General features: G+C 39.3%; 1 protein-coding gene across 6 annotated transcripts in view; it reads right to left on the bottom strand.

The window, feature by feature from the left end:
• Positions 1-25,779, bottom strand: part of LOC105839504 (protein jim lovell) — a 126,278-nt gene that overhangs the window by 6,421 nt on the left and 94,078 nt on the right. Inside the window, exons 1-3 of one of the 6 annotated variants that reach the window (XM_012685856.3) lie at positions 10,331-10,580; positions 9,285-9,445; positions 589-1,002 (exon numbers count right to left, since the gene is read on the bottom strand). In XM_012685856.3, coding sequence (XP_012541310.1) covers positions 589-779 — 191 coding nt within the window. In that variant the 5' untranslated portion in view covers positions 780-1,002; positions 9,285-9,445; positions 10,331-10,580. The other 5 variants (XM_012685857.3, XM_036285279.1, XM_012685853.3 and 2 more) reach the window with 5 other exon arrangements.

The following is a 25,779-nucleotide window of genomic DNA, read 5'->3' as shown; positions in this document are numbered from 1 at the left end:
ACTTACAAGGTTATGTTCCGAGATTTTATAAAATCAAATAGATTTTATATTTCATATAAATAAAATATGATTTATGCAAAATAATTTTATTTATATAAATGAATTACATAATAAAAATGAATATAGACTCCTATTTAGAAAATAACAAAACAATATTTTTATAGATCATAATTTTTAATATAATATTTGTTATTATAAAGTTAATATTTAATTTAAACAACAACATTAATTTCATAAATTAAAACAGTTTTTTATTAAAAATATAACTCTTAAAATTCAGTATTATAAAAGTAATTTTATTTGGATTAACAAGTACTTAATCGGCTTTTTTTATAATCTACTACTAGTTAATTTTTAATGAATGATATGCTGATCGTAAATCCAAAAATTCATAAGTCGATAGTCATAAGCAAAAGGATACTTGTATGTAAATCAATAATTTCTCATTAAGATTTGATTTATTCACTAAAGATAAGAATTTAGTGGATCACGCTCTCTTTCTAAAAATAAAAAATAAAAAGATAAAATTAAGTCTCGGCATCGGAAAAAAAAAAAAAAATCAGTGGAAACTCTACTCTTAGGACTTACCTGCAGGCGCTGAGGACAACTTTGTGTGCCTTGACGCTGCTGTCGGCGCAGATCAGGGTCACGTCGACGAGCGTCTCCGCGTGCAGCAGCTCCTCGAACGCCCGTTGTATGTGAGCGAGATGGTTGTGCCATCGTAAGGAATAGTGTGATTGCAGAGCCATTCTATCAGGACTATTCCCGACGCTCGACATCTTTCTTCCGCCGCTACCGCCGGAAGATGGTGACTTAGCGGAGCCGCCACCTTGTCCCGCCGCGTTCTCTCTCGTGCCGCGTCTTTATGGTCCTGCGTGGGTCTACTTGTTCCATGCACGCACGTACGTGACGTGACGTACGTATGAAAATGTTAGCTTCCCCTTTGTTTTCTCTCCTCTTTGCAGCCTTGTCGTTACTCTGAACCACCCCCTTGCCGTTTTTCTAAAATTTCAAAACGCAAAGTGATCGGTTAAAACTAAGGTCGTCTCAGAAGGGAGACGGAAAAGATTGAGGAGAAAGGAACGAAAGGTATAGCGATGCGTCGTTTCGAAGGTCATGGAAGGTAGTTTCTAAGTGATGTGCTCTTCGACTTTTCTCGTCGTTTGTCGAAGTTTTGGAGGATCCGAAAGGAGCACGCGAATAGTGTTGCGTTCGCACCAATCTCAAGTCGGGCAATTAGAAAGTTTTTATAACGTGCTCGAGATATAGTAAACGTTGAAAAACGTCAAGACATGTTCCATACGGATGTTGATTGTCGCTTGACAATTTTAATCTGGGATTACACTTTTCACTTGTATTATCAACTGTTCTGTTTCTATGAAATAGAAATCATTCATCCTAATAAATTAGCACAAAGTATCTTATTTAAATATTAGGAATTTTTGAGGACAATTATCCAAAATAACTAATATCTGAACATAAATACCTGTCTATGAAAAACTAAAAGATCGATTATGGATATTATCGATTACAGGTTGTGTTCCTAAATGACAATTTTTTATTTGTCATAATACAGTTAATCTCCTTTTCTTCTTTTCTTAAAAAAATATGTAACATACAAAATAAGATAAAACACTGAAATGATTTATTACAGAATGTAGTTTTAATCTAAATCTCATATTTAAATAATATGGAAAACAAAACAGGTGTAACGAGAGCCAAAGTTGGATGTTAGTTGCTTAAAGTATACTATTATATACAAATGTTTCATATTTGAATTTGACAGACACACGTCTTTTAAATAAGAAGAGCTAACGATTTTGCAAAGATTGCGTAACGCTGGTATTATCATCGCCGAGATATGTACGAGCATCAGATACGTGCTGTTCTCGAGAAGCACACGCGTTAATTATTTATCCGGTCGAATATGCGATAATTACGGAATCACACTTCAGGCGATTCCCCGCTAAGTATTTAGCAGCGTCGGCACTAGCTTCATAGATGATCGAGTGTGTTTGACTATGAATAATTCCGCGTCTGGTAAAAAGGGGTAACCCGAAAGAGAGGAACGAGTGACGATCACGGTCAATTTGTACGCTTTCTGTAGCATCACCCAATATTCATCGTGCAGCGAGGGAAGTTTTCCGACACGTGAAAAAACGCGGAATTATATTTTACGAAACCGATACGTGAATCAAAAGGATGTTTTGTATGCAATTCTAATAGAAATAAAGGAATAACCCTTGACACTTTAGTTATATTTATCGCATCAAAACTATTTATCCACGATTTCCAAACGAGTGAGAATAACAAATAAATTCTACGATTTTTTTATAGGATTAATCAGATACATCCGTGCATCGTGTTTAATCGTTAACTGACAACGTAACCGTCTTTAATTCTTGGGCAGTTACTAAAAGACACTATCCGCGAGAGTAACCCGTCTCTATCAATCATCCGTAAAATTGCAGCGATTCGTAAACTTGTCGAGGAGGCACGTTACACTGCAGATACGAGCGAGGCTCTTGCTTCATTCCCTTTATTCGTAACGGTTTTATATAAATGTACGACTTTAAATTAGGTCGATGAGGTGCCCATAATATGAGCTGTACTTAACAAAATTACAAATTCATTTTTAATTAGTTCGTGTACTGACTCCTCTCTATCTCTCTTTCTGTCTTTCTCTCTTCCTCTCTCACTTCGATTTACACCCCTATGCGTCAATAAAATACATTATTTAACATATATAAGGATGTTTTGTATGCAATTCTAATAGAATAGATGGCCCTTGAGTTTCTATACGTTTCTCTAGTTGTCTGTACGCGACACGAATTGAAATGAATAACATAGCGTTCGTGCGTTAATTTTATAATTAAAACTTAATTAATGCAAAAGGCGGCACACATGCGTAGGAGCGTGACGTGACCTGGAACGAACGTACACCTCTTCAACGTCACGTCATTTGCACATATGCGACAGCTTCGATTATAAATTGCATCCGATTAAAAACCCACCTACCGATACACGCTCGATAAATCATTTTCGTCACAATTACGCCAGCGATAATACAGTAACGATAAAAATAATAAAATTGCGCGAGAAAGGAAAAGACGCAAGCACACCGCATGTGAAATAGGAGAATCCTCCCGCTCAATTTGCGTTCGAAAGAGCTTCTACGTGAAACGAATATCCCGACGCGCGACTTTAGAAAATCTCAGAAAATAGAATCGAGGTATCGAAAGTAGAGAAGTTTCACCGACTCGCCCTGCGTTGCCAATCATCTATCGTCAAAGTCGCTGTCGCTATCGGCATTAAATGAGCAATTAATAAAAGTGTTCTCTATCAGCCATCGGATAATTGATTGCCAAGCTGACGGCACCCTTACGATCGTAAACAGTCCCTCTTGTGGAGGAGACCGAGGTATAGGCACAGACAACAAACTACAAACAACTAATACACAATAGAGTGCAAATAAACGATGAGCCCTAACGTCACGCGGCAGGATCAAACAATTCAGATGGCTTCTTCGATCTGTCGTTACCCTCAATTCACGACGAAGAGCGTAAAATCGGCGAGAGCGGCGCTCAAAAACTCGTTGTCTCGCTTTGACGAAAAGTGCAACGTACGCTCACGAAAAGAGAAATACTTTTCTCTCTCCGGGGTGCACAATTCACGTGGTCTCGGGGAACCGCCGGTCCGGGATACGCCACTGTGCGCCGTCGAAAACTCCCCGCAAGTTTGTTGTCAAACTCGCACGTGTTCGGAAAAAGCGCGGATTTACGTCGGACAGTTATTCTCCTGCATCCTTCTCTGTTTGCCCGCGCTTTATTTTACCCTTTTTCATTTCCGCATCCGCATCTCGAGGAGACGCGTTGTACGCGGACAAACTATTAGTCATAGCGATGCATAACATCCGAAACTTCTCGTCGGACGATTTATACGGAAAAGGGCCGGGATTAATGCCAATGCCCGCGATTCTCGCGAACAACGGGCATCACGATAGCCGATGGCACATGGAAGTTCGAAATTTTCACGATAGAAATGTATGATGATCCGGTATAACCTGTCGAGAAGATCGGATTTCCAGCCACGTAACTTTGGTATCCGCGTAACTTCAGTATCCAAGAGATACATATGTGGGAAAATTAGTTGCTGCATCTCGTATTACTGCTTATACCATTTCTAAGCGAATCATTATCTAACTGTTGATCTTGTAAAATATAAAGAAAATAAGTTTACATTTGAGAAACTACACTGTGCAAAATCAATTTTATAAAAACGCTTAATTCATGTGTGATTCATTGATGTAATTTAATTTTTCACAACAAACGTGTTAAACTACATGTTTAAATATGTAAATTTATTTTTTACGTAATATAGCATATTATTTTTGTACAGAAAAATAGATTATACGAATACAGCATTTTTTACACACTTGAAGTTAGAATGTATTATTATTGAAAGTTTAGACAATTTATGTCATTTCATATATCTTCTGCTTCAAATATAAGAATTTTTTATATCTTATATTTATATCTTAAAACTTTTCTCTCGCAAAATTTTTTTGTTTCAAATGTAAAGGATATATTTCTTTATATTTTTTACGTGATCAAAATTTCGTAAAATCGTATAATCGCCGAAAAATTTCTCAATATATCGAAGATTGTAATGTCACCAACAAAAATAGATAGCATAAAAATATAATGTTAATTATTTATATTTTTATCATGCATTTTCCCATTATCATGCATGCGACAAAATGTGTGCTACGTAAATGTAATACAAGAAATACAACTCCATTCAACCACATTTATTGATTAAAGAGGAAAGTCATATAAACGACTGTATAATCTCACTTCTTTTAATTTCGTTGTCTTTTTTATGAGCTCGTCGGAGCTCATACACGTTCGCAAATTTATGTAGCCTACTTTACAATTTACCGATAGGATCGTAAACGTCCATTTAAAATTGACTCATGGCTCGCAATCATAAATACCAGGTATACAACGAAGCTCGGATGCGATCATCACACAAATCCAAACAATGGATGCTGCTAGTTGAGGGTTAAAGCACCGGTCTCGCATGACTGATCCGGATCTCCACTCGGAACTCTTACAGATCTTCACGATTGGATCTCATGAGTTCGTTTCCTCGGCGTGCCGGACACAATGCTTCTTCGTTAATACAACCCGTTCTACTTCAAATTAGATTCCTCCAAGCCAGTGAGGGAGCACAGAACCTGCGAAAAGCCTCGTCCTTCCGAAGCTGTCCATCGATATTTGAGAGGCCTCGTTGAAATCATCGAGCTTATGCATTAGTCGATTTTATTTGTGGCGCAGAAAAAAAAACGTCATTTTCATGTCGGAAAAGCACGTACGAAAAGACAATGCAATTTACGTTTTAGATCTAGGCACTCGCGTGATAAGCAATTTGGAGCACGCAGGAATACCACAGGGGGGATCAGTCTTGCTGGCACACCGTGTACGGCGAACAATACCTTCGAAGGTCATCTTCGAAGCCTTGTGCATTCTTGCAGAATTCCTGAGCCAAGACGATGGTCCGAAGGACCGTGCGCATAGGACGATTGATTGATAACGGGGACTCTGACGACGCGGGAATTTTGCGCGGGAACGAACTGTGCGTTTCCCGTGGACGTATATCACCGTGTTAGAGCAAGAATTAGAGGCAAAACGCAGAAAAGAGGAGAATAATAAATAAGATAAGCGAGGAGAACGGAACACTTTTTCTCACTTGCTGTGGCATATACTCCATTTAGAATGTTAAAGAGAATATCAAGAGAGAATCGCAGAAGAGAGAAAGAAATATCGCGCGACGTAATTGAACCGTATATTTAACTGTAACAAAAGCTAGTTACTAGATAAAGAATCTCGATGATCTTTGTGCTACATGAAAAGATGGTAAAATTCAAACTTGTAAAACTCCAGTCCATTAAAATCACATTAAACCTCACATAACTGGTAAGCAAATACACACTGTTGTAACGTTAAAGGAATCGTTAAGCATCACGGAAAGAGCGAGGTAGCAAAGAAAGAGAATATATGAAAAGCCCACAGGAAGCACTGCGCCTTTTTAAACGATCAGCTGATTCCTCACTGTCACCCACCCTGTAGCGAAGGTATCACAAAAGAGTACGAGGGAACCACCGACCGGCGTCGGTGTCGGCGTCGGCGATTGGGGTATGCGACGACTCACACGTGGGTGAGCTTTCCCCAAAAGTATTTTGGCGCACACACGTGCGCAACACGTTTTTGAGACACCGCACCAAAACAATAGGTAGATAAACGCAAATTGCAAACACTTTTGGCAAGCGGGAGATCCCACGTTAACTCCCGCCGCGTGTACCACCGAGTAAACACCGCGCGGGTAAACACTGGGCTTTCGAGTTTCACAAAGTCGCTCCGGGACACCACGAGGGCGAAAATTCACTCCGGTACGGGGGAAGAGGATCGCGGAAATGGTGTGCGGGGGTGGTAACGCGTACGATCTCGCGGCCGAGCGATCACGCGTCAAAACGCAGGAGGAAGCGCGTGTGTGCGCGCCGCAGCGCGCGCGAGGGGGTAGTCGAGAGAGAACTGACCGTGTCGTGCGGGTTGCGTGTGCCACACACAGAGCGGCGTCGGCGACGGCCGGTGAGTGAATGCGCCGTGACGTTGGCGCCCCTCCTAAGATTTCCCGCCCCTCTCTTAAGCCTCCATACATACCCCATCGCCCTCCTCGCCGCTTCTTCGTTCAAGTTAGTGCGCCTCTTTCTTCACGGAGTGCTCACTCGCTCGCTCGCCAGTTAACCTGTCTTTCCTCTCGCTCCACTTCTCCCTCTTTCGCTCTCTCACTCATGTGCGAATCACTCTCCTTCCTTTCCCCACTCTTCCATCTCGGTTGCTCTACCGTTATCCCCTCCTACTGTCCTATCCTCGCGCATACGACCAAACTTGCTTATTCTCTTTCTCTCTCTCTCTCTCTCTGTCTCTCTTTCTCTCTTTCTCTCTCCCTTCCTCTTTCTCTCCACCCTCAACATTTGTCCCATGCCGCTCCAACCAACGCTCGTTGGCTCGCGAACCACGAACTACCCTTTCCTTGCTTTCTACTTCGAGAAAAGCCACCGTCCGATACGAAACGTACATTCTTTAGCTGGAGGACTTTAACCGATCTTCCTAGTTTCTTTTGTGATCTAAACTCCTAATATCCATCGTAATCATTGGAATCTTGAAAAATTTATGCTATTGGGAATAACCCTTTTTTAAACCTGTTCTTTAACACCGATATTCATCGACTGACATCCACGATTTGTGCGGAGATTTCTTCAGGTATTAAAAAGTTCAATTTTTGCAATATTGCAAGAAAGTTGTCAGGTTTATCTTTTAAAGTTAGAAGTGACGTGAACTAATTCATATAACACGAACAAAAAGTATGATAATCAAGATAATTATAACAACTTTTTAACATTTTTAACACTTTAGTCTTCGACCATGGATATACGAAGTGCTATCCAAAAGTTTGGCAAATTTGGCTATAAAAAAAACTGGTTATTTTTAACTTCTAGTTTCTATCCTCTCCTTTGAAGTAATTTCCTTGAGCATGGATACAGTGATCACAACATTTTTTCCATGATTTCATACATCACTGCCTACTAAATAACATAACTTTATCCGAAGGACACCCTGGAAATGTTTTTAGGATGTCTCTCAAAAATCTGTGCTATATGAAAAATTTGTTGGAAGTCTTTGAATTTGATGCACCTCCTATTTTACCTGAATTTTCTTAATAATCAAAATATCAATCTTTCGATTAGAATACCATTTTGGTAAATAAGAAAAATAATTACAGGGGATACGTTCGAGCAAATAAAACAGGCAGGAATTAACCTTATCTTTTGATCAAGTAAAATTGTTAAATCTCATAAATCAGGGCTCAGCACGTATCGCATATAATAGTGACAGAAAAAAACTGAGGATCTTTTCAAGAAGATTAAATATTTGAAAACTTTCAGAGACGATCATATTTCTCATACGATCATAGAAAAAACGCTAAGGTCATGCTCGAGCATAAAAAATTTCAAAGAAAGTGGTAGAAAGTAAAGATAAGCGATTTTTTTATGAGCCTTGTATTTTGGATAACACTTTGTATATATGTATCAACACTATAAATTTACCATAATAAATAGTTTTATACTTAAATAAATTTATTTATAAATAGTGTATAAATATATTTATTCGTATTTTTTGCTGAAAGTCATATATACGTGCCTCTGTCTTACTAACGAAAATTTCTCGTTTTTTCAAAATAAGATTAGTTCTTCTCCCGACTTGTATATAGCTATTATAAATGATCAATATCAATATACAGTTAGCGATTAAAAGAAAATTTATAAACACATTATTATTATATAATAAAACCTCTTTTTATACATTTTAAATGTTAAAAAAATAGAATTCTAAATCCTTTTTATAATATTTTTAACATGCAATTAATTTAGATTTGTTAAAATTAATCTTGATTCGATGCAATTTTATGATCAAAGCTCAAAATGTCAAATAATTCACATAAAAATAGCATTAGTGTGTTATCTTGTTACAAATTTAAGGAAATAAAATAATAGCTTTTGCATACAGTATATTAACAATAAATGTTATGTAAATTATACTATTATACCATTGACGTCGTAAGATACAGTATATATTTTCTCGATTTAACTCTCTTTGAGATTCAATCGGAATATATTCTATTTTGATTTTTCTTCATTCCAATTAAAACTACAAATTCACAAAATTGTATGACTATGATTAGGTCTGTATGCCATTGGTGGACCTTTGTGTTCGAAGACCATCCCCCGATCTATTATTATTATTATTATTATTATTATTAAGACCATGATTGCGATACATTTATAATTAGCACTACGATACTTCGAAGCTTTCGACTGATCAATTAGGACAAAGAAATTTACACTTCAAAGTATTTGTAGCTCCGAATAGATTGTAGAATATTTTACAAAAATATCATTTTAGCCTAACAATAGATTCTCTCTTTGGATTGTGTTGTAACAGAATAAAAATAAATCAGTTAAGTGATAAGAAATAATCGTCTAACAATAAGAAACATTTGGTCCCTCCTTGATTTAGTTGATATCAAACAATTTCATAGTTATTTAAAAGTCTTCAAACAATTTTCAGACAAAAATATTCATATGCGAAAAGATGTGTCATAATATCTTCGATTTATTTAATTAGAATAATGGATTTAAAATCATAGTGCAGAAAGGGTACCTGAGTTCTAAGATTTCCACTTCTGGATCGGAGTCGCTAATGGTATCGGCTATTTTCTCTTTCACCAGTGGCTCTCTTCTGTGTAGATTATATGAGTTTATACTGATTTTGTGTCTAATGAATACTTCGTATCGTCGATCGAAGATAGATCGATAGCGATGCTGCCAAGAGACAATGAAAAGTATGATGAGGAAGATCATGGACACACAAGATCGAGCATTCAATACTGTTGGCGAATCAGATTTACTATTTATACCGATTTCAGAATAAATTTCACGAAATATTTCAACATACACTATTTAATGTAACTATAAACTTTCATAAATTTTAAACAAAATAATCCTTTCTCTATTCCGTTTCACTTGCAAAATTAAAAGAAAGATTGAGATAAACATCTTTACAGTTTCTTCTTGATAAGTAAAAACAGTTATAAAATCTTTTTTTATTTAATTGATTCTGCATTTTTTTAAGTTTTATTCTATTTAATTTTTTCATTTTACTCGTGATTTCATCTCTTTTTTTTACATATCACGAATGTTTTACTATTATACGATATTAGTCTTTCGTAATTTTAAAACAAAGCACCAGTTCAAAAAGTAATATCGGAGTCTTTAAGAATTTCTCTCATCAACATTATAATGAGATGTACAAAATGGAGGTTGACTCTTTTGACGAATGTCCACTCTTACATAATAATTCTTACGATTGTTACTTTTCGCCAAGTTCTCGGCGGCAGATTACAATCAGTATAAATCATCAGGAGCAAACATACACACACACACACACACACACACGCGCGCGCGCGCGCGCGCACGACACAATTACCACGAAGGTACACACACACACACACACACACACACACACACACACACACACACACGTGCTCACGTGCTTAAATTATTGCCAGCCAGTATCCTGTCTGCGGGATAATGTTTCGTCTATGCCCTATGGGACTATTGTACGAAGACGCATTTTTTTCAATGTCATCCTCGTCGTATGATTTTCAGTCGCGCACCCTCTCGCACGTGTGTCAACAATTCACTTACAGAAAGTGTATCCTGTCACAGCTCGTGCGCGGAGACGCACGCACTACAAATTCCACGCGCGATATTCCGCAGGTGGCAGCCGCAAGGCGTGTGCGCGCACGTTGATACACGCGGCGGGAAAGTGTGCGAACTGTGGCCGGACAACCCGGCTCTCAAAGCGGTCGAGTTGTGACTGCCCCTGAAAGTGGAGAACGAGACGAAGAGTCCCACCTCCTTGTGCCACCTCCAGTCGGATGGGTACCAGCCCATCGGACCCTCCTTCGCTCGCTGGCTCTCTCTCTCTCTCTCTCTCTCTCTCTCTCTCTCTGTCTCTCTGGTTTATTCGATGTTTTACTATTCCGTTTTCCAGCACGGGAACGACCGGATGAGTGCATTGTGTGAAAATATGCGTATGTTTCTCCCTCTTCCTCTCTCTTTATCTTTCCATTTATTTTCCTCTTTTTCTTTAGCTATTCCTTCACCTTCTTTCTTTATCTTTCTTCTTTTCTCCTTCTCCTCTCCTCTCTCTCTCTTCTCTTTCGTTGAATCCCGTCAGTCCTATTCGCTTCCTTTGTTGCAAGAAAATCGTTTTCCTCTCGCTTTTACGCACACAACAATTAGCTATGCACTGGCAGGTTTCCATTATGGAATTATCCACGATACGTGACAGTATGCACCCTCGTTCATGGTTTAGGCCTCGCTCTGCTGATTCTTTCTTACTTCATATGTATAGTGAAATTTTCAAGCGAGTTCTGACACACGTATGACTGGATAGACACATGTACCACAATCTTGTGTGAATTGTGTTCGAGTGCTGCTCCTCGTGTCTCGAGAAGCTGTAGTTGGCATCGGGAGACCGTTCCGGTATAGGCCCTTAAGTTGGCTATAATCAGTCCCTCGTTAAGCTGCTGCTCCAAGGTCGCATGACAGATAACACACCGCCGCAAACGACTACGGTAAACTTTCGGACTAAGTTCGTCTAACAGTGGATGTTGTTTAGCGAACGAGAAGCTAAGACGAATCTTAGAGACGTTTGCATTCGGTTATTCATGCTGTATATATGCGTGCGCACGTGTGTATGCGTGTACTTTTTTTTTACATTTCAACACTTGCACATGTTAAAATCAACGGTTCAACGCACACGGCAGAAATAAAAATATCGACGAAAATTCTTACGACTTTAAGTTTTATTGTGAAAGTTAATATAATAAAAAAGGAAAAAAAAAGAAAAAGAATTGTAGCTTACTAAACCATTATTCTATCTACCATCTATTAAGATAAAACAAAAAAGTTTTTAAATAGCAATTCATATCCTCCATATATCTTTAATTAATTACTTGGGTCCATTTTATGCTTAAATTTTACTACACTTTAACGATAAAGAATGATATTGTTCCTTTCCGATTAAACATTTATCATTTGTTCAAATTCAAATGAACATGACCAATAATTTTTCTCAATATATCACGCCATCATTGGAATAAACCGAAAACTGAAAGATGAAATTCCGTTCGCTATCGTATTAACAGAAGAACTTTCGCTCCATTCATTAACTATTCGTTTTACTTTTTCTACTATTCATTTAGAGTTACGAATTTAGTTTAAGAACTGAATTTTGCCATATTAAATTAAATCGTAGATATGAATATTACGTTACCGTGTGTAATACAATAAGATTGACCCCGGTGTTAACTGTTCAACGGAGTGGAAAAAGGTTTCAGATATGAGCAGGTAATCGAGAAAGGATTGTTCCAATATATCCCATAGGATCCCTTTCTTGTACGCTTGATAATCGTATAAGTCCAAGAAGTCCATCGGTTCGGAAGAAAAATGTCTTTCATTATGTTGGGAAACATTGTAGGGGCTGATAGTTTCGAGCGCATAGAACACAGAGGTTTATTGCAGTTTTTCTTATAAAAATATTCTTCGAGATGTGCTATTATGTATTCGATACATTAAGACACAATTTTTGCAGATACAAATGATGCTCGACACGTGAAGTTTACATTTCATAGTATTATATTCCATACGCATTGTAGTTTTGTTCTACAGATAATAAAAATGACTAATTAACAATCCTTTCTCCTTCGCTATTTTTCTTATTCCCTTAATTACTTATACGCAAACTCTTAAAATAAGACTGCAGTCTCTCAAAGTTAGCAATAGCAGTTGAATTATTAATTAGTGATTTAATATATGCACAAATAAAAGTTTGTTCCATCAGCATTCACCATTGAATAAATACAAATTATGTAAAAAATGTGCGCATTTTCGGTTATAATTGATAAGAAATTTCCAAAATTATTCTCGTGCAGTGTGCGATTGATATAGCAAAGGTCTGCTAGAGATGTAAACCATTTAAACGACACCTTTTTACAATTAACACACAATTAGCGTTATCGCTAGCTACTTCATTGGCATATTAATAGTAAATAAATAGCAAAGACACACTAAAATAAGAATATTGATTAACAAGTAAATGTCGGAGTCATGTCGCGATATATCTTGAAGGACGATTATTTCAATAGATTACATTGTTAACTAAATAATATTTCACGAATGTACAAATTCGACGACTGTCATTCTGCGTGTACTTTCTTTAATTTCCTAATGCTAATTGTATATTATCATTGTTTTTTATCACTCACAATACATGATGTCACTGCATTTTACATGGAAGAAGATCGCTATACAACACTTCTTCGTAACGATTTCAATGCAGTATATTTTCCGGTACGGACGTAATACCGGTAAGAACATTAAGAGTTGATGAAAATTAGCGAGAATTATAAATACACGCACACAGTAATATCTTCTAGAGTCCGCGCGTAAGCCGCTTATTGCACAAACAATTGCAAAGGCGGGATTCGTATTGTTAACAAATTCCCTTTTATGGGATAGTTCATAATGACGTGAAAGCGCTTTTTAACTGAGATGCGAAACGCCATATAAGGAAATTTTATCAACTGATGTGATTCTTCGCCGACATGGGGTGAATTGTGTCCCCCGCTTATAAGCGAAAGAAAATAATTTCTTATGTTATAATAAATATTTGAAAAATATATTAAAAAATCTTAATTTTTAAGTAAAATTAAGTTAAGTTTTATAAATAAAGATTTAGAATTATGTTATGTACTTTAAACAAACGATATAATTTGTGTTACAATTATATTTAGAATTAATTTTATTTAATAAAAACGTATGTTTTATTTAACATTATTATAATATTTATACATCAGCAAAATGTAACATTAACGTCCGAACATATAATGTTAAAAATAATAGCAATCTTTAAATATATATTTAATATTATAATTAAGCTTTAATGTTATAATTAAAAAAGCATTTAAGAGATTAACAATAATAAGCTTTTAAGTAAGTATTCAAGAATAGATACATGATCTGATTACTATATTTACTTAATTTTTCTTTAAAATATTCTGTTTTGGACGTATGTGGATATATGTTCTTTTTTCGTAGTGTTCTACGTTTTTCTATATTTTTATGCAAACAATAAATTCTTTGTCACGTTATTCACATGTCACCTTACGTTTTATTAACTATCCGAGAAATTCATGTTAATATTATTTTTATAATGGTTTAATAAATGAAAAATTATGATTAATTATACATCTACAAGTATGTATTCGATTTGTATAAATTATAAATCACTCTTCGCAGTTCAAAAATTGAAAATCAGTCAATTAAATTTCTATTAAATGTATCCTTGGCACACTCATCATTTTTCGAATCACTAGCCACACGAAATGTAGAAACAAGAATAGGTATGTTTGAAATATTTCTTTCATACTTTGGCTCTATTGAGTTTTTAAGTCGTTTTTAAACATTTTACTAATTTTTCAGTCGACTGGCGAAATCAATTAAAAACTAATTAATTAATTGTAATTAAGAAATTGTTTTGATTCAAGCTCTGGCAAAAATTTCACCATTTGTTCCAGTCATCGTGACCACTGTGTGTTCGGCATCTTTCTCGAGAAACGTATCGCGCACCCTCGAGAAACTACGGGCAGAATGGAAAAGCCGGTCTCGCATAATTTTTCGCGCGCGGCGGGAAACTTCGGCTCGCGTCCGCTCGCGCTCGTTGCCTCTCACGCTCGACCCAACCGGAATTAATTAGTATTCCATAGCGCGATAATAATCGCGGTAATTAAAAGACTCCGAAAATCCAGTTCGCCGGTAAGTTTCGAACGCAGCGCAGGTAGGGCGACGGGAAAGGGGAAAGGGGAAAGATTGAGAGTTGGGCGGGGGATGCACGCGTGAGACGACGACGTCGGGGGTACAAGGTGGTCGTAGAGAAGTACCTACTTCCCGTAGCCATCCGCCCGTCCTTGTGTCCCTGTTTAAGGGTTTCGCCGGTGCAGAGCCTGGTACCACTAGCATACCCCTCCCCCATGGCCCCCCCGGTACCCCGATCGCCTCTGCTTGCCCTCAACACGCTCCGTGCGCGGCAGCACCCCACTCTCGTTTCGCTCTCCTCACTCGCAAAGAGGAAACGGCCCGCAGGGGTTCTCATTCTGCGCATCGCGCCCGCCGCGCCGTCACACGTGCGCGGCGGCGCGCGCGCGTACGCGCGTACTCGCGGGGGCGGGTGGTGGCGGGCGCGCGTCACGAGACGCTAGAAAAGCGAAGGTGCCCACGGATGTATTTTTTAATTATTGATTTTAATGACGAGGGGAGCCGCTGCCAACGCCATCTTGGATGCTGGGCGGAGTAAGAAGCGTTCTCTTTCCCTTTTCCCCTCTCCCCGTGCTCTCAACGCGCTCTCTTTCCTGCGCCCGCTCCCTCCCATCTATTCCTCTCTCTCTTTCGCACTCTTTTCCTCTCGCTTCCCTGCGACTCTTTCGGAGGGGGCCTCTCCCTCTCTTTCTTTCTTTCTCCTCGGGCCAGCTCCTTCTTTTCCCTCTTTCCTAGCTCGCTTCTTCCTTGGTACCCTCCTGTCCCCACCATCCCGCCGTTGCTCGCCGCGTGGTTTCCCTCTTTCTTCTCTACTAATGCCGAGAGATAGACAGATGATGATTAAGAAAGCGCCGGTACGTGTGAGGACAACGCCGCGACGCCCGGTACCTCCACCCGCGTCGCTCCTCGTTCTCCTCCCCCTCCTCCTCCTCTTTCTCCTCCTCCTCCTCCTCCTCCCCCTTCTCCATCTCCGACAATTCTTCTTCCTCTTTTCCTCTCTCGATTCTCTCCGCTGCATTTCGCCCTCCCCCCCTTCCTCCTCGACGGTCGCGAGCTCTCTCTCTTTTTTTTCCGTCGCTTGATTTCCGCTCGTTCGTTCCCTCTTTCCTCGTCTGTTCCCCCTAGCCCCCCGAAACTTTTTTCCCCTCTCCGTGGGTCTTCCCTCCCCTGCGGTTACACGTTTGTCGCGTGCATCATGGTCCATGCCTCCGAACGACTTGCCTACTATTTGTTACTGATGGTGCCGCGGCAGGACGTTGCTAACGCGACCATTGTCGACTAAGGTCGGTCGGCGATGGTGAACGCGAATTATCGGCGGCATCAGCAGAAAATATCGATCGACACAAGTAACAAACCTAAAGATCTAGCGTTTCCTCGGAAATCACTTGCTCGCAGGCATAACTACGTAATCATTGATTTCCTTCTTTGAAATGAACTCGATCACTAATTGGTTGCACTTCATCAAATAATACAAAATGCTATAAAAGCACCGGGGGTTGTTGGATTCGGTCAAGCCGGCAGAGCAACTAGTCTGCTCGACCAGCGATTGAACATGATTAGCTCTTACTTGTGAATCCAACGAATTCACGTTCAACCGCTCGGCGCGAGTAGGCTAGCTGTTTTGTCCGGCTTGAACGCGCCCAATAATGATACAGTTAAGTTTTTCTGTATCGATACTGTGAGAAATCATGACTTTCACGACAGAATTCTTGAATTTCACCTTTGAGCGTATCGAATCAATGTAGAATACAGATATGCATGTAAAAAATATTTGAATGTTCTTGAATTAACACTAACGATTAAAAATAAAAATTTATAATATTACAAACTCTAATAATATTCTGTGCATAAAATATGTTTTGACATTTTTATTTCATTGTTAATTCAGATTAATTATGTCCAGTAAGTCTTTAAAAAGGAGAGATATCAAAAAATTAATTAATAATTAATTCTTCCTATAAAAAATGGCTTTGTTTTTCTCATTCTTTTATATGTTTTTGGGCGAGAAAAATACATTTTTTATTAGATTCTAGACAGCGTGCAAACGTAGATACATATAGATGCATTCACGAAAAAAATGAGACAGCACATTTTACGCTGTTTTCTCGGTCATTATACCTACGGATAAAAAACTTATTAAGGACGTTAATCTTATTTGTTGAATATAGTTTAAAAAAATCTATAATTTTATCTTGCAATAAAATTTATGTATTCAAAGCAACGTTTCAAAGCCACAATAAGATACATTTCCCAAGAATTAGACTATTCTGCTTTAACAAATTCCTATTTCTATAAACAAATTTATTCGACTAAATTTATCTATTTTATCAACAAAAAATAAATTTCATCGTAATATCAAATTATTGATTACACAGTAGCGAAATTTTTTTCTTTTATATTAAATATGGAGCAGCAACGGTACGTTTTGCCATTACAGCAAAATTCTTTCTCTCCGTGTTATAATAAATAACATATATGTGTATACAAACGCGAATAAAAATTAAGATCCAAGCACGTGTGCAATTTATTATTACTGTCAGTAAGGTCAGTTTGACCATTGTTATCGAGGTGCCACGTGTTTCTCGTGGCCTCGCAAATGTATCTCATACAATAGCATAAAAATTCAAAAATTCATTATATTAATACGTTTCCGTGACTGAATATGGAAATAGATAGATTCAACGTTATTCGCATAATGAATTTTGTATGTTTGTTTTGTATTTTTTTACCACAGAGGCTACGGTAGAATTTTAATTAAAGGAAGGTCGCTAAAAATACTAGCATAGACCTCCTAAAGCGATATTACCTTATTTCTTGTAAACTAAACGTTACACTGCATTAATACCGATAAAAACATAATCTGCTTAGATAATTAGATAGAAAAAATAAAAACTTGCAATTCATACATTCATGATTTTTTTCTACATAATCTGCCAAAAACAAATTCAATAGCAAAAATGAAAATTGCATAATATTCTTTTACAAGTTATAGTTTAAACAATACTAAATAAATAATTAATTTTAGATGATAATGTTAAATTATTTTGTTTGTAAATTTCTAAAACTGTTTATGTTTTTCTCTTCCGTATTCTCATAATACGGTATAAAACATAAAATCATGGAGCGTAAACCGATACATTTCTCTGTTACTGAGAACAGATCATAGATGCGTGGTCTGTTTTTTCATAACCTAATTTTATTTCAAATACATTATCGATTTCTTAAACAAATTGCTTATTTTCATTTTTTAATTTTTAAACTTTTATTCTTAAAATGTTCAAGTTCTAGTCTTTATTATTTTACAAACTTTGCTGTTTATTACGTAAAAATATATATATTACAGTGTCTGAATTCTGCTATTACTACCTACTATGCCAATTTTTGGACCTAACTTCTCTCTTAATTGAAATTATTTAATCAAAGTTTAGTAACTATTATGTAAACTTGATTATTATTACCAAACTCTTCTTTCATTGTTATTAGCTATTTATACATCACAAGCATAAAAATAAAAACAGAGAAAGAGAAAGGTTAGCTTAATTATAAGAATGTATTTAATTACGAAAAACTAGCACGTTTTTTAAAAATAGAAACTTTTTTGTTGCATATATAAAATTAGTTTTTTTATTAAATTAAAAATTCAACGCAAGATAATATTTCACAACAACGTTCTTACATTATAAACATTACTTGCATGTAAATTAATTCATCGAGATGGATGATAGTCGGGAAAAGAGATGCTGCAAAAGATCTTAGAATCGTGTTAAATAAGTATTTGTCGCATAATTAAGTCTTCTTCGGCCAATCCTATCCTGATCATATGTTCGCGAATGATAACAGAATCATTAAATTTACTTGTGAATTTTTCTATGGTAACTTAATTTTTATCTGTTAAATATTACTACCAAATACAATAATGCCAACAAAACTCCCTCTAGCCCCCAATTGCGTAGAACAGGCGTGTAGTAGTGCATGTTATAATCTTTAGATAACATTTAAATCTGCTATTTATCCGATATGCCCGTATACCTGCGCGGGAAAGAAACTCAGGGTCGGACGCTCGCGTACGAAATCGATCCTTGATCTTCGCGAAGAGAGCGATACGTACGCTGAGAAAAGAATGACTAACTAAACCCGATCGATATCACCATGAGGGTGAAGAAGATTCGTACATTAGGTATGCTATGTGAGAATGAGGAGCAAGAGCGAGGGAGAGAGAAGATGAGACGGTCGGAGGCCGAGCAGCGCCCTATTGTGAATTAATTACCCAGAATCGTCGCGGGGGGCAGCGCCATGGCGCATCGCGTCAACGCCGAGTCACGTTTTCGTTAATTCTCACTCTGGCATCCGCGCCGGCTGTCATTCCACCGCGCTTAAATACTTATCGATAATCCGATCGGTGCGAACCGAGCCGAGCCGCGCCGCGGACTCGACTTCGATCGTGCCTCGTCTTTCGACAGCGAAGTCCGCGATCGAACGGCGTGACGGGTCGAATGTGTGTTCTTCAACGAGACGATCTCCTCACGCGTGCGATCGTATCAGCCGGATAGTCGACGCCAGAATTAGAATACCATTTTTATTTAGTGGAGGAGCCGACGTGGTGGCAAATTGGATTTCTCGCGCACTTCTTGCGCGAGATTCAATTTGATAATTTTATGTCGATAAGACTTAAGAGATGCGAGAGAGAGAGAGAGAGAGAGAGAGAGACGCTACCAGACGAGAAACATAGTTTACAATATTAAACAAATTTAATCTAAATAAACATACATTTTATAGCATTATTTAATGTCTTACGTTATTTCAAGCGATTTCAACGAATGTTTATTCCAGGATGACTCGATAATTATCGCGCGATCGTTAAATCCCGACGTATACCGAACGAATTAATCGGAGGGAAGACTTAATATTTTATATGGCGGCATGAGCGAGCCAACTTTTTTGCAAACGTGTATGTCCTGTCCTTGGAAAAGGAAGCGTGCGGACTTCGCCGTTGACGTACAATATATATGTAGGCCAATCTCTTTCACAGCGACAATACCGCGATGCACGCTTCAAAGACCGCGTATCCTAAGAACACCGTGAAAGCAGACAATGCGCGACGGTCCAGTAAATCCCGATCGATGCTCAGCGTCCGAGGCATGAGAAAAGAGATCGGACCGGAAAGAGTGGATCGCTCGGATCGTAATTTTGTTGACCTTCCCGCCGTTAACCCGTACGAGTGTTCGCGCCGCAATTGTTGCGCTCGGATGAAAAGTTGTTTTATTCATACTCAAAGTTTGTGCAAATCATTCCTCTAGATAAAACTGTATCTATTTTCAATACAGAGTAAATGTGTATGTGAGAATTTTCTTGCATTACCGTATACATTTGGAAACAAATCAAATAAACAGAAAAATATAATAAATTATTTTTTGTTGTAAAGTAATTAAGAAAAGAAAATACACTTTTTTTTTATAACAAACAAAAACTTCGATATATCTGCTAATTTTAACACAAAATTCAAATACTTTCTTCAAAATTTGAAGAATTTGAGAATGTAAAATCGAACCTTTCTTTCAACTTTAAATGCCAAAGGCAAAAAAAATTTGCCATTAAAGTTTCGTAAGCTAGAGCACTTGCGATAACCGCAATTTATTGAAATCGAAATTTGATGTGATTAGAAAAATGACATTTTGACAGTTCAGAGACAAGAAATCCGCGTAACGTCAAAATCACTTGCGACATCCCCCGTAACTCGGTTGTCCTAACGCAATTTTGCACTCAACTGTCGAGCGGGATAATACTTTAAGTAGGTCCGGCGACTCAAACGTCTCGTTAATCTAAAACGTCGGCTGCGAACGCTGAACAACGAGAACTAACCGTCGAACAAATCATCTTGTCGCGACATGAGAGACACGCGCGCTATTTATCTCTCCCACGAAGAGCGATCGAGAATCGATGGTGGCCCGCCGTTGATTTGACCGACCGGCACTTACGAGAGCTCCGCAGTTTTATGGTCCTTACTTTTATTTTACGGAAGCGAGAGGGTGAACGGTGGTAGTCGCGTGATGTGGTGTAGCAACTCGGAGAGCGTGTCGGTGCTCGAAGGACGGGCCGAAGGGACGGCGGGAAAGGAAGGTGGAGGAGGACACAAATGTCAGGGTGTGAGAAAAAGCAGAAGAAGAAGCGAAACGAGATCGGATCGCGGCATCCGTTGAGGTTTACACAGGGAGCATCCCGAGGCGCGTTATGCTCGCGCGAAGTTCCGGCACGGCGCGGCGCGGGGCCGCCATAAATTTCACGACCGTTCTTGACGGCACGCTGCGAAGGATTTTTGTGAGGACAGACTTTCCATCTGCGACACCTTCCTCGAAAATTGCTATTTCCTTTCGCACATAATTAAGGTATTAAGTGTCATTTGACAGCTTCGTCATTGGCAACTTGTATTCATTTTATATTTACTAATTGTGCACATTTAAATGTGATTAAGCAAATGCTCGTTAAAAACGAAAGAAAATCTCAAAAAGAAAAAGTAAATGTATATGTAAAAGAAATGCCAAAACTCGCGACATCAATTCCAATAACAATCTTACAGTAGATAAAACTGTTTTCCACGGATGAGTATGTCTTAAAAATTGCGTTAGCAATGTAATTTGGCTGAATTATATCAGCCAGAATTAATGGTTCTCGAGTTTCCTGATTTTCGGCCCTCGTTTCAGTATCCATCCAACGCAGCGTGTGTCTTGGCGGGTGTCCAGTTTACGGAGGACTCTCGTAGCGAAGTCTGCAGCTAGCATAGCGCGATCTCTTAATCATGTTTCTCGGGAGAAAAAGAACAGCGCGGATGTCTTGATTACATGGTTACTTAGGCACGGGTAATATTTCATTATCGAATATCGCCGACAACTGAAAAATTTATACATCTGATTCGCAGTATAAAAGTTTTCATAATTTTGAACCTTGAACGAAACTGTATCATACTGATATCCGACTCTGCGTGTGGAATTATTTTTCTATATCCCAACTACAATACATCATTATATCACGTACAAGGAAAGACAGAGGTAGGCGAAGAGAACGGAGTCAAGGAAGTTGCGTGCGCGGCTCGTCAGAAAGAAAGTTGGCGGCAACGACGGTGTCGCGACGTCATCATAATTATAGGTATCGTGATGCGCTTGTCGACGTTACATATACGCGCGCAGATAATAAGGTAAACGTGTGCAAAATACGAAACTGCTCAACTTTCATGTTCGTTACAAATACCCATCTTGTAAACATAAAAAAATGAAAGACCTAAAGCCTTTAATAATAATGAAGGCATAATGAAGGTTTCTTATCCCAAGTAGAGAATAATTTTTCAAGTTTTAACGTACACATCAGAATTCGATACGTGCAAGGACGTGTCTTAAAAAAATTCATTTTTGTGAAGGACTGTGTATCGATTTACAAAATACGTAATTACACAACACAGATTTTTAACGTATATATTCTAATCTAAACAAACGTAAAAAGGGTATGACGAATCGGAAAAAAATGTCAAACGTGTCTTTTCTGGAACAAGGTAAGAGGTACCCCCGCAGCGTAAGAGGACCGTCATCGTCGCATCGTTCTTTTTCATCGTATCCGGCTGCGTGCTCTCATAGGCACCGAGCGTTGATGAGTCGAAGCGGGAAGATGAAGGGGAGGAGAAAGCAGAGTGTGGGCACTGTGGAGGAGCCTGAGGAGAATGGAGGGCACGAGGAAAAGAAGGAGAAGACGCGGAGGAGGAAGCAAGGAGCCAGGCCTGGCCCTTGGGATGGGTGAGACGAAGTGAGAGCGAACACGAGAGAAAGACGAACGGAGGTGGCGGAGGTGGAATTAATGCACGCACCGGGCCACGCACCCAAACCCCTTACAGGCAGCCAGCCTACTTCGTTATACGACAAGTATAAGAGGAGAGCACAGAGACTTTTATTGATCGCCTGGCAAAAACTCAGGAACCCTCATTTCGTGCTCCGTACCCCCGACTCTCTTACCGGCGAGCCTCCACCAGCCACTCTCTCCCTCTCTCTCTCTCTCTCTTTCTCTTTCTTTTTCTCTTCCTCTCACTCATCACGCTTATCCCCCTGTTCGTGGAAAGAGTGACGGGCTGTCGTCGTCGTCGTCGTCGTCGTCGTCGTCGTCGGCGTCTACGGTTCCTCCGATACTAAAGCTGAGCTGCCTCTCGATAATCTTTTACACTTAAGACCGAGGTAACCCTTTCCCTTTCTACGCAATCCACCTCGTGCACGTACTGATCCTCTCTTTTCTCTCATCCCGCTGCGACGTTCTCTCCCTCGTAGCGCTTCAAGTCTCCCTCGCAGCCCTCTGAAGGCCGAAAGCACCCGAGGCAACGTAGGTACGTGGTGGAATTACATCGGATACCAAGAGGGTGGAAGTTGGGGGTTAAAGACGAGATTCCGAATCTTAGAACGTGCACAGTAGTCCTTTTTCTTCCAACATGTCTTCCCTTTCTTTCGAAAACTCTCTTGTCTTCTGCAGCAGTTGCAAGCAGCCGTAAAGATACTCGCGAACATTCACAGTTACCTTTCTTTAATTTTTGTAAATATAAATACGCTGATAATTCAATATAAGAAACATTCAATGTAAACTACCCTTCTTTTTACTTTATCGCGAATTTAAATTTTTGATCAATTATCAAGATTTATTCGATAGTTGATACCAATTGTATTAATAGTAAAAAAATGTATGAGATATTAAAGAAATTATTATGTCGGATAAAAACTTTATCTTCTTAATCTTAGAATAATGTGTAAAAATTTATCTTTTACCGTAAGCTTATCACGCACAAAAAATACGAAAGAGATTCATATCGATAAAGTACCCAATAAAAAGGGAAAAAGTTTGTCGGACTCGACGACCGTGAAAACGGTAGATGGACGCGGGTCGCTCTTTAGAAAAGTCGAGAACAACCGCATGCGTCACAAATTCAAAGAAAAAAAAATCTTCCTCCGAAATATTTCATACAATACCGTCCGAATCACGAATCGTCCACGAATGCACTCCTGCATTCTGGATGGATGCAGAAAAGAGATGACCGGCCATCGTCGCGGCGTTCATTCGGAGCTCGCATTGTTCGTCCGCGCACGCATAATGCATAGAAATATTAGAGCTTTTAAGGTTTTAAAAACGTAAGCGTGCGCCGCGATTCGACGTCCACGTCGCGAGATGAAACAGAGGATGCAACCCTCTCCCCCGATACTCGGGAACGCTCTGTGTATCAGCGGACGGTGAAATGGGAGGAGAAGGAGAAGGAGGAGGAGGAGGAAAGGACGGTGGAGGGTGAGAAACGACGAACGGGTAAGATGTGTTTGTTCCACACGAGCTATTGTCCGCGAAGACTACCTTTCCATTGTTTGTCGCAGTCTCGCCCTCTCTCTTTCAACGGCAGCAGCCACCCCTGTCGTTCAGTATCTTACATCGCGCCCAGCTTTATTTCGAGGGTTTTGCGCCACTCCAGAGGAACGTCGGCTGCGTTCGCGAGAGCGAGAGAGACGTTCCTCACACGCTGCTTTTCTTCGGTTACCTAGCAGAATCGGGACTCCTTTTAGGATCTTGACAAAGATAGTGACTCCTCACTTTGCCTCCTGCTTTCCTCCTCATACACGTACACAGTTATATACACATACATTGTATATCAATACTAAAATTTATTAAAAAATTCTTTGAAAAACTATCAAAGATTATATGTAACTCTTATAAACTGTCGTTAAAAAGAAAAATATTACTGTATTTGCAATTTTCTTTAAACTTATCACAAAAATTTTTGCAACTTGTATTTTATTGACATAGACAATTCTTCTAATTATAAAACAATGTGCGCGACAATTCAAAATCCAGAGAGCGAATAGAGGACCTCCCTCCTTAGTTTTCCGAAGGTGTCAGATAACTGAAGGTAAGAAAAGCGAGGAACGAGCGCACCTCGCGTTTCCTGCGACCATAAATTAGTGTGTGAAGTTTTTGCGCTGCTATAGTTGCGCACGGATGCAATGCGCTTCGCAAGTCACATCCATCATCGCGATTTCGCAAGTCATGCGACCGTCGTGGTTGTCTTCTGGCGGGCAGTCGAAAAAGAATGGCGTCATTATCAAAGAAATGTTAACATATGTTCGTTGCGCGATTCGTCATATTATCGTTAAAAATAAAAACATGATGTCTTACAGCACGATTACGCAAGATACGAAATACTAATTATTAACAACAATATTTTATTATCTATTATATAATTTGTGATAAAAAAATTTATTTTAATTGCCTCCCTTGCTTCATATTATCGTAACTGGTTCATCCCTATGTAATGCATTGCGCGATTGGCTTTTTGAAAAGAACGAGAAGAAAGAATAAAGAGATGATTCTCTCTCTTCTAAATGTAAGGGTTAAAAAGGGGAATCTACTACAGTTTCCGGGGTGGACGAGAACGAAAAATCTCGATCCGGCTTGTGAATCGGGGTGAAATGCGTCGCGCATTTACACGCACACTCGCAGATCTATTTGCATGCGCACTCATAGATCTACTTACACACCTGACCGAACAAAGTACCTAGGTCGGTGCGCCTTATTGTCATACGGTCGACGTTGGCCTGCCGCTCGGGACAGAAGGACCAAATAATAATAATTAAAGTTACGCGCGCGTACAATCATAGTAATGGCCGCCAACCGGTTGTCCGCTGTGCCGCGGCCAGAAACGAGAGAAGATATCCAACAACACCGACACAGCCACCGGTGCCGTCACACTTGAGTGCGCGAACTCTCGCTAAAGACTAAGAGACCGGGGGGGAGGGGGGGGGGCGGTGGCGAGCGGGTTTGCGGGGGAGAGCGCCTTCTGGAAATATTCTAATAAGCAAAATTTTCGCTTTTGTATTTAAGAAGAGGGAAAGAAGTGATGCCGAGCGCAGTCGAGGGGACAGAGGCGCGAGGGTTGAGAGGAAATAGGAGGAAGGGTTGGAGAGGAGGAAGGGAGGGTAGATGATAAGGAAAGAATGAAAGCACCGAAGCAACCCTACTACTCTCTGTTAGTCGCAATGGTGATGGTGGTGGGTGGATGGTGGCGATGCCGGTTTTCAAGGGGTTAGAGTGACTCGAAGGAGAATGGGTACGTAGGGAGAGGAGTAGTACAGTCACGGGAAGGAAACGGAAGAAGCGGAAGAAGAAGAAGAAGAAGAAGAAGGAGACGAAGACGGACGAAAGGGGAGGTAGAGGGTCGAACTGGTCGTATTGTCTCAGCGGGGTGGTTGCCCGCGGGAGCGCGGATCGAG

Source organism: Monomorium pharaonis, chromosome 4, assembly GCF_013373865.1.
Source record: "Monomorium pharaonis isolate MP-MQ-018 chromosome 4, ASM1337386v2, whole genome shotgun sequence".
Lineage (NCBI taxonomy): Eukaryota > Metazoa > Arthropoda > Insecta > Hymenoptera > Formicidae > Monomorium > Monomorium pharaonis.
The sequence above is the reverse complement of the archived record's forward strand: the minus strand, read 5'-3'. Positions and strand labels throughout refer to the sequence as shown.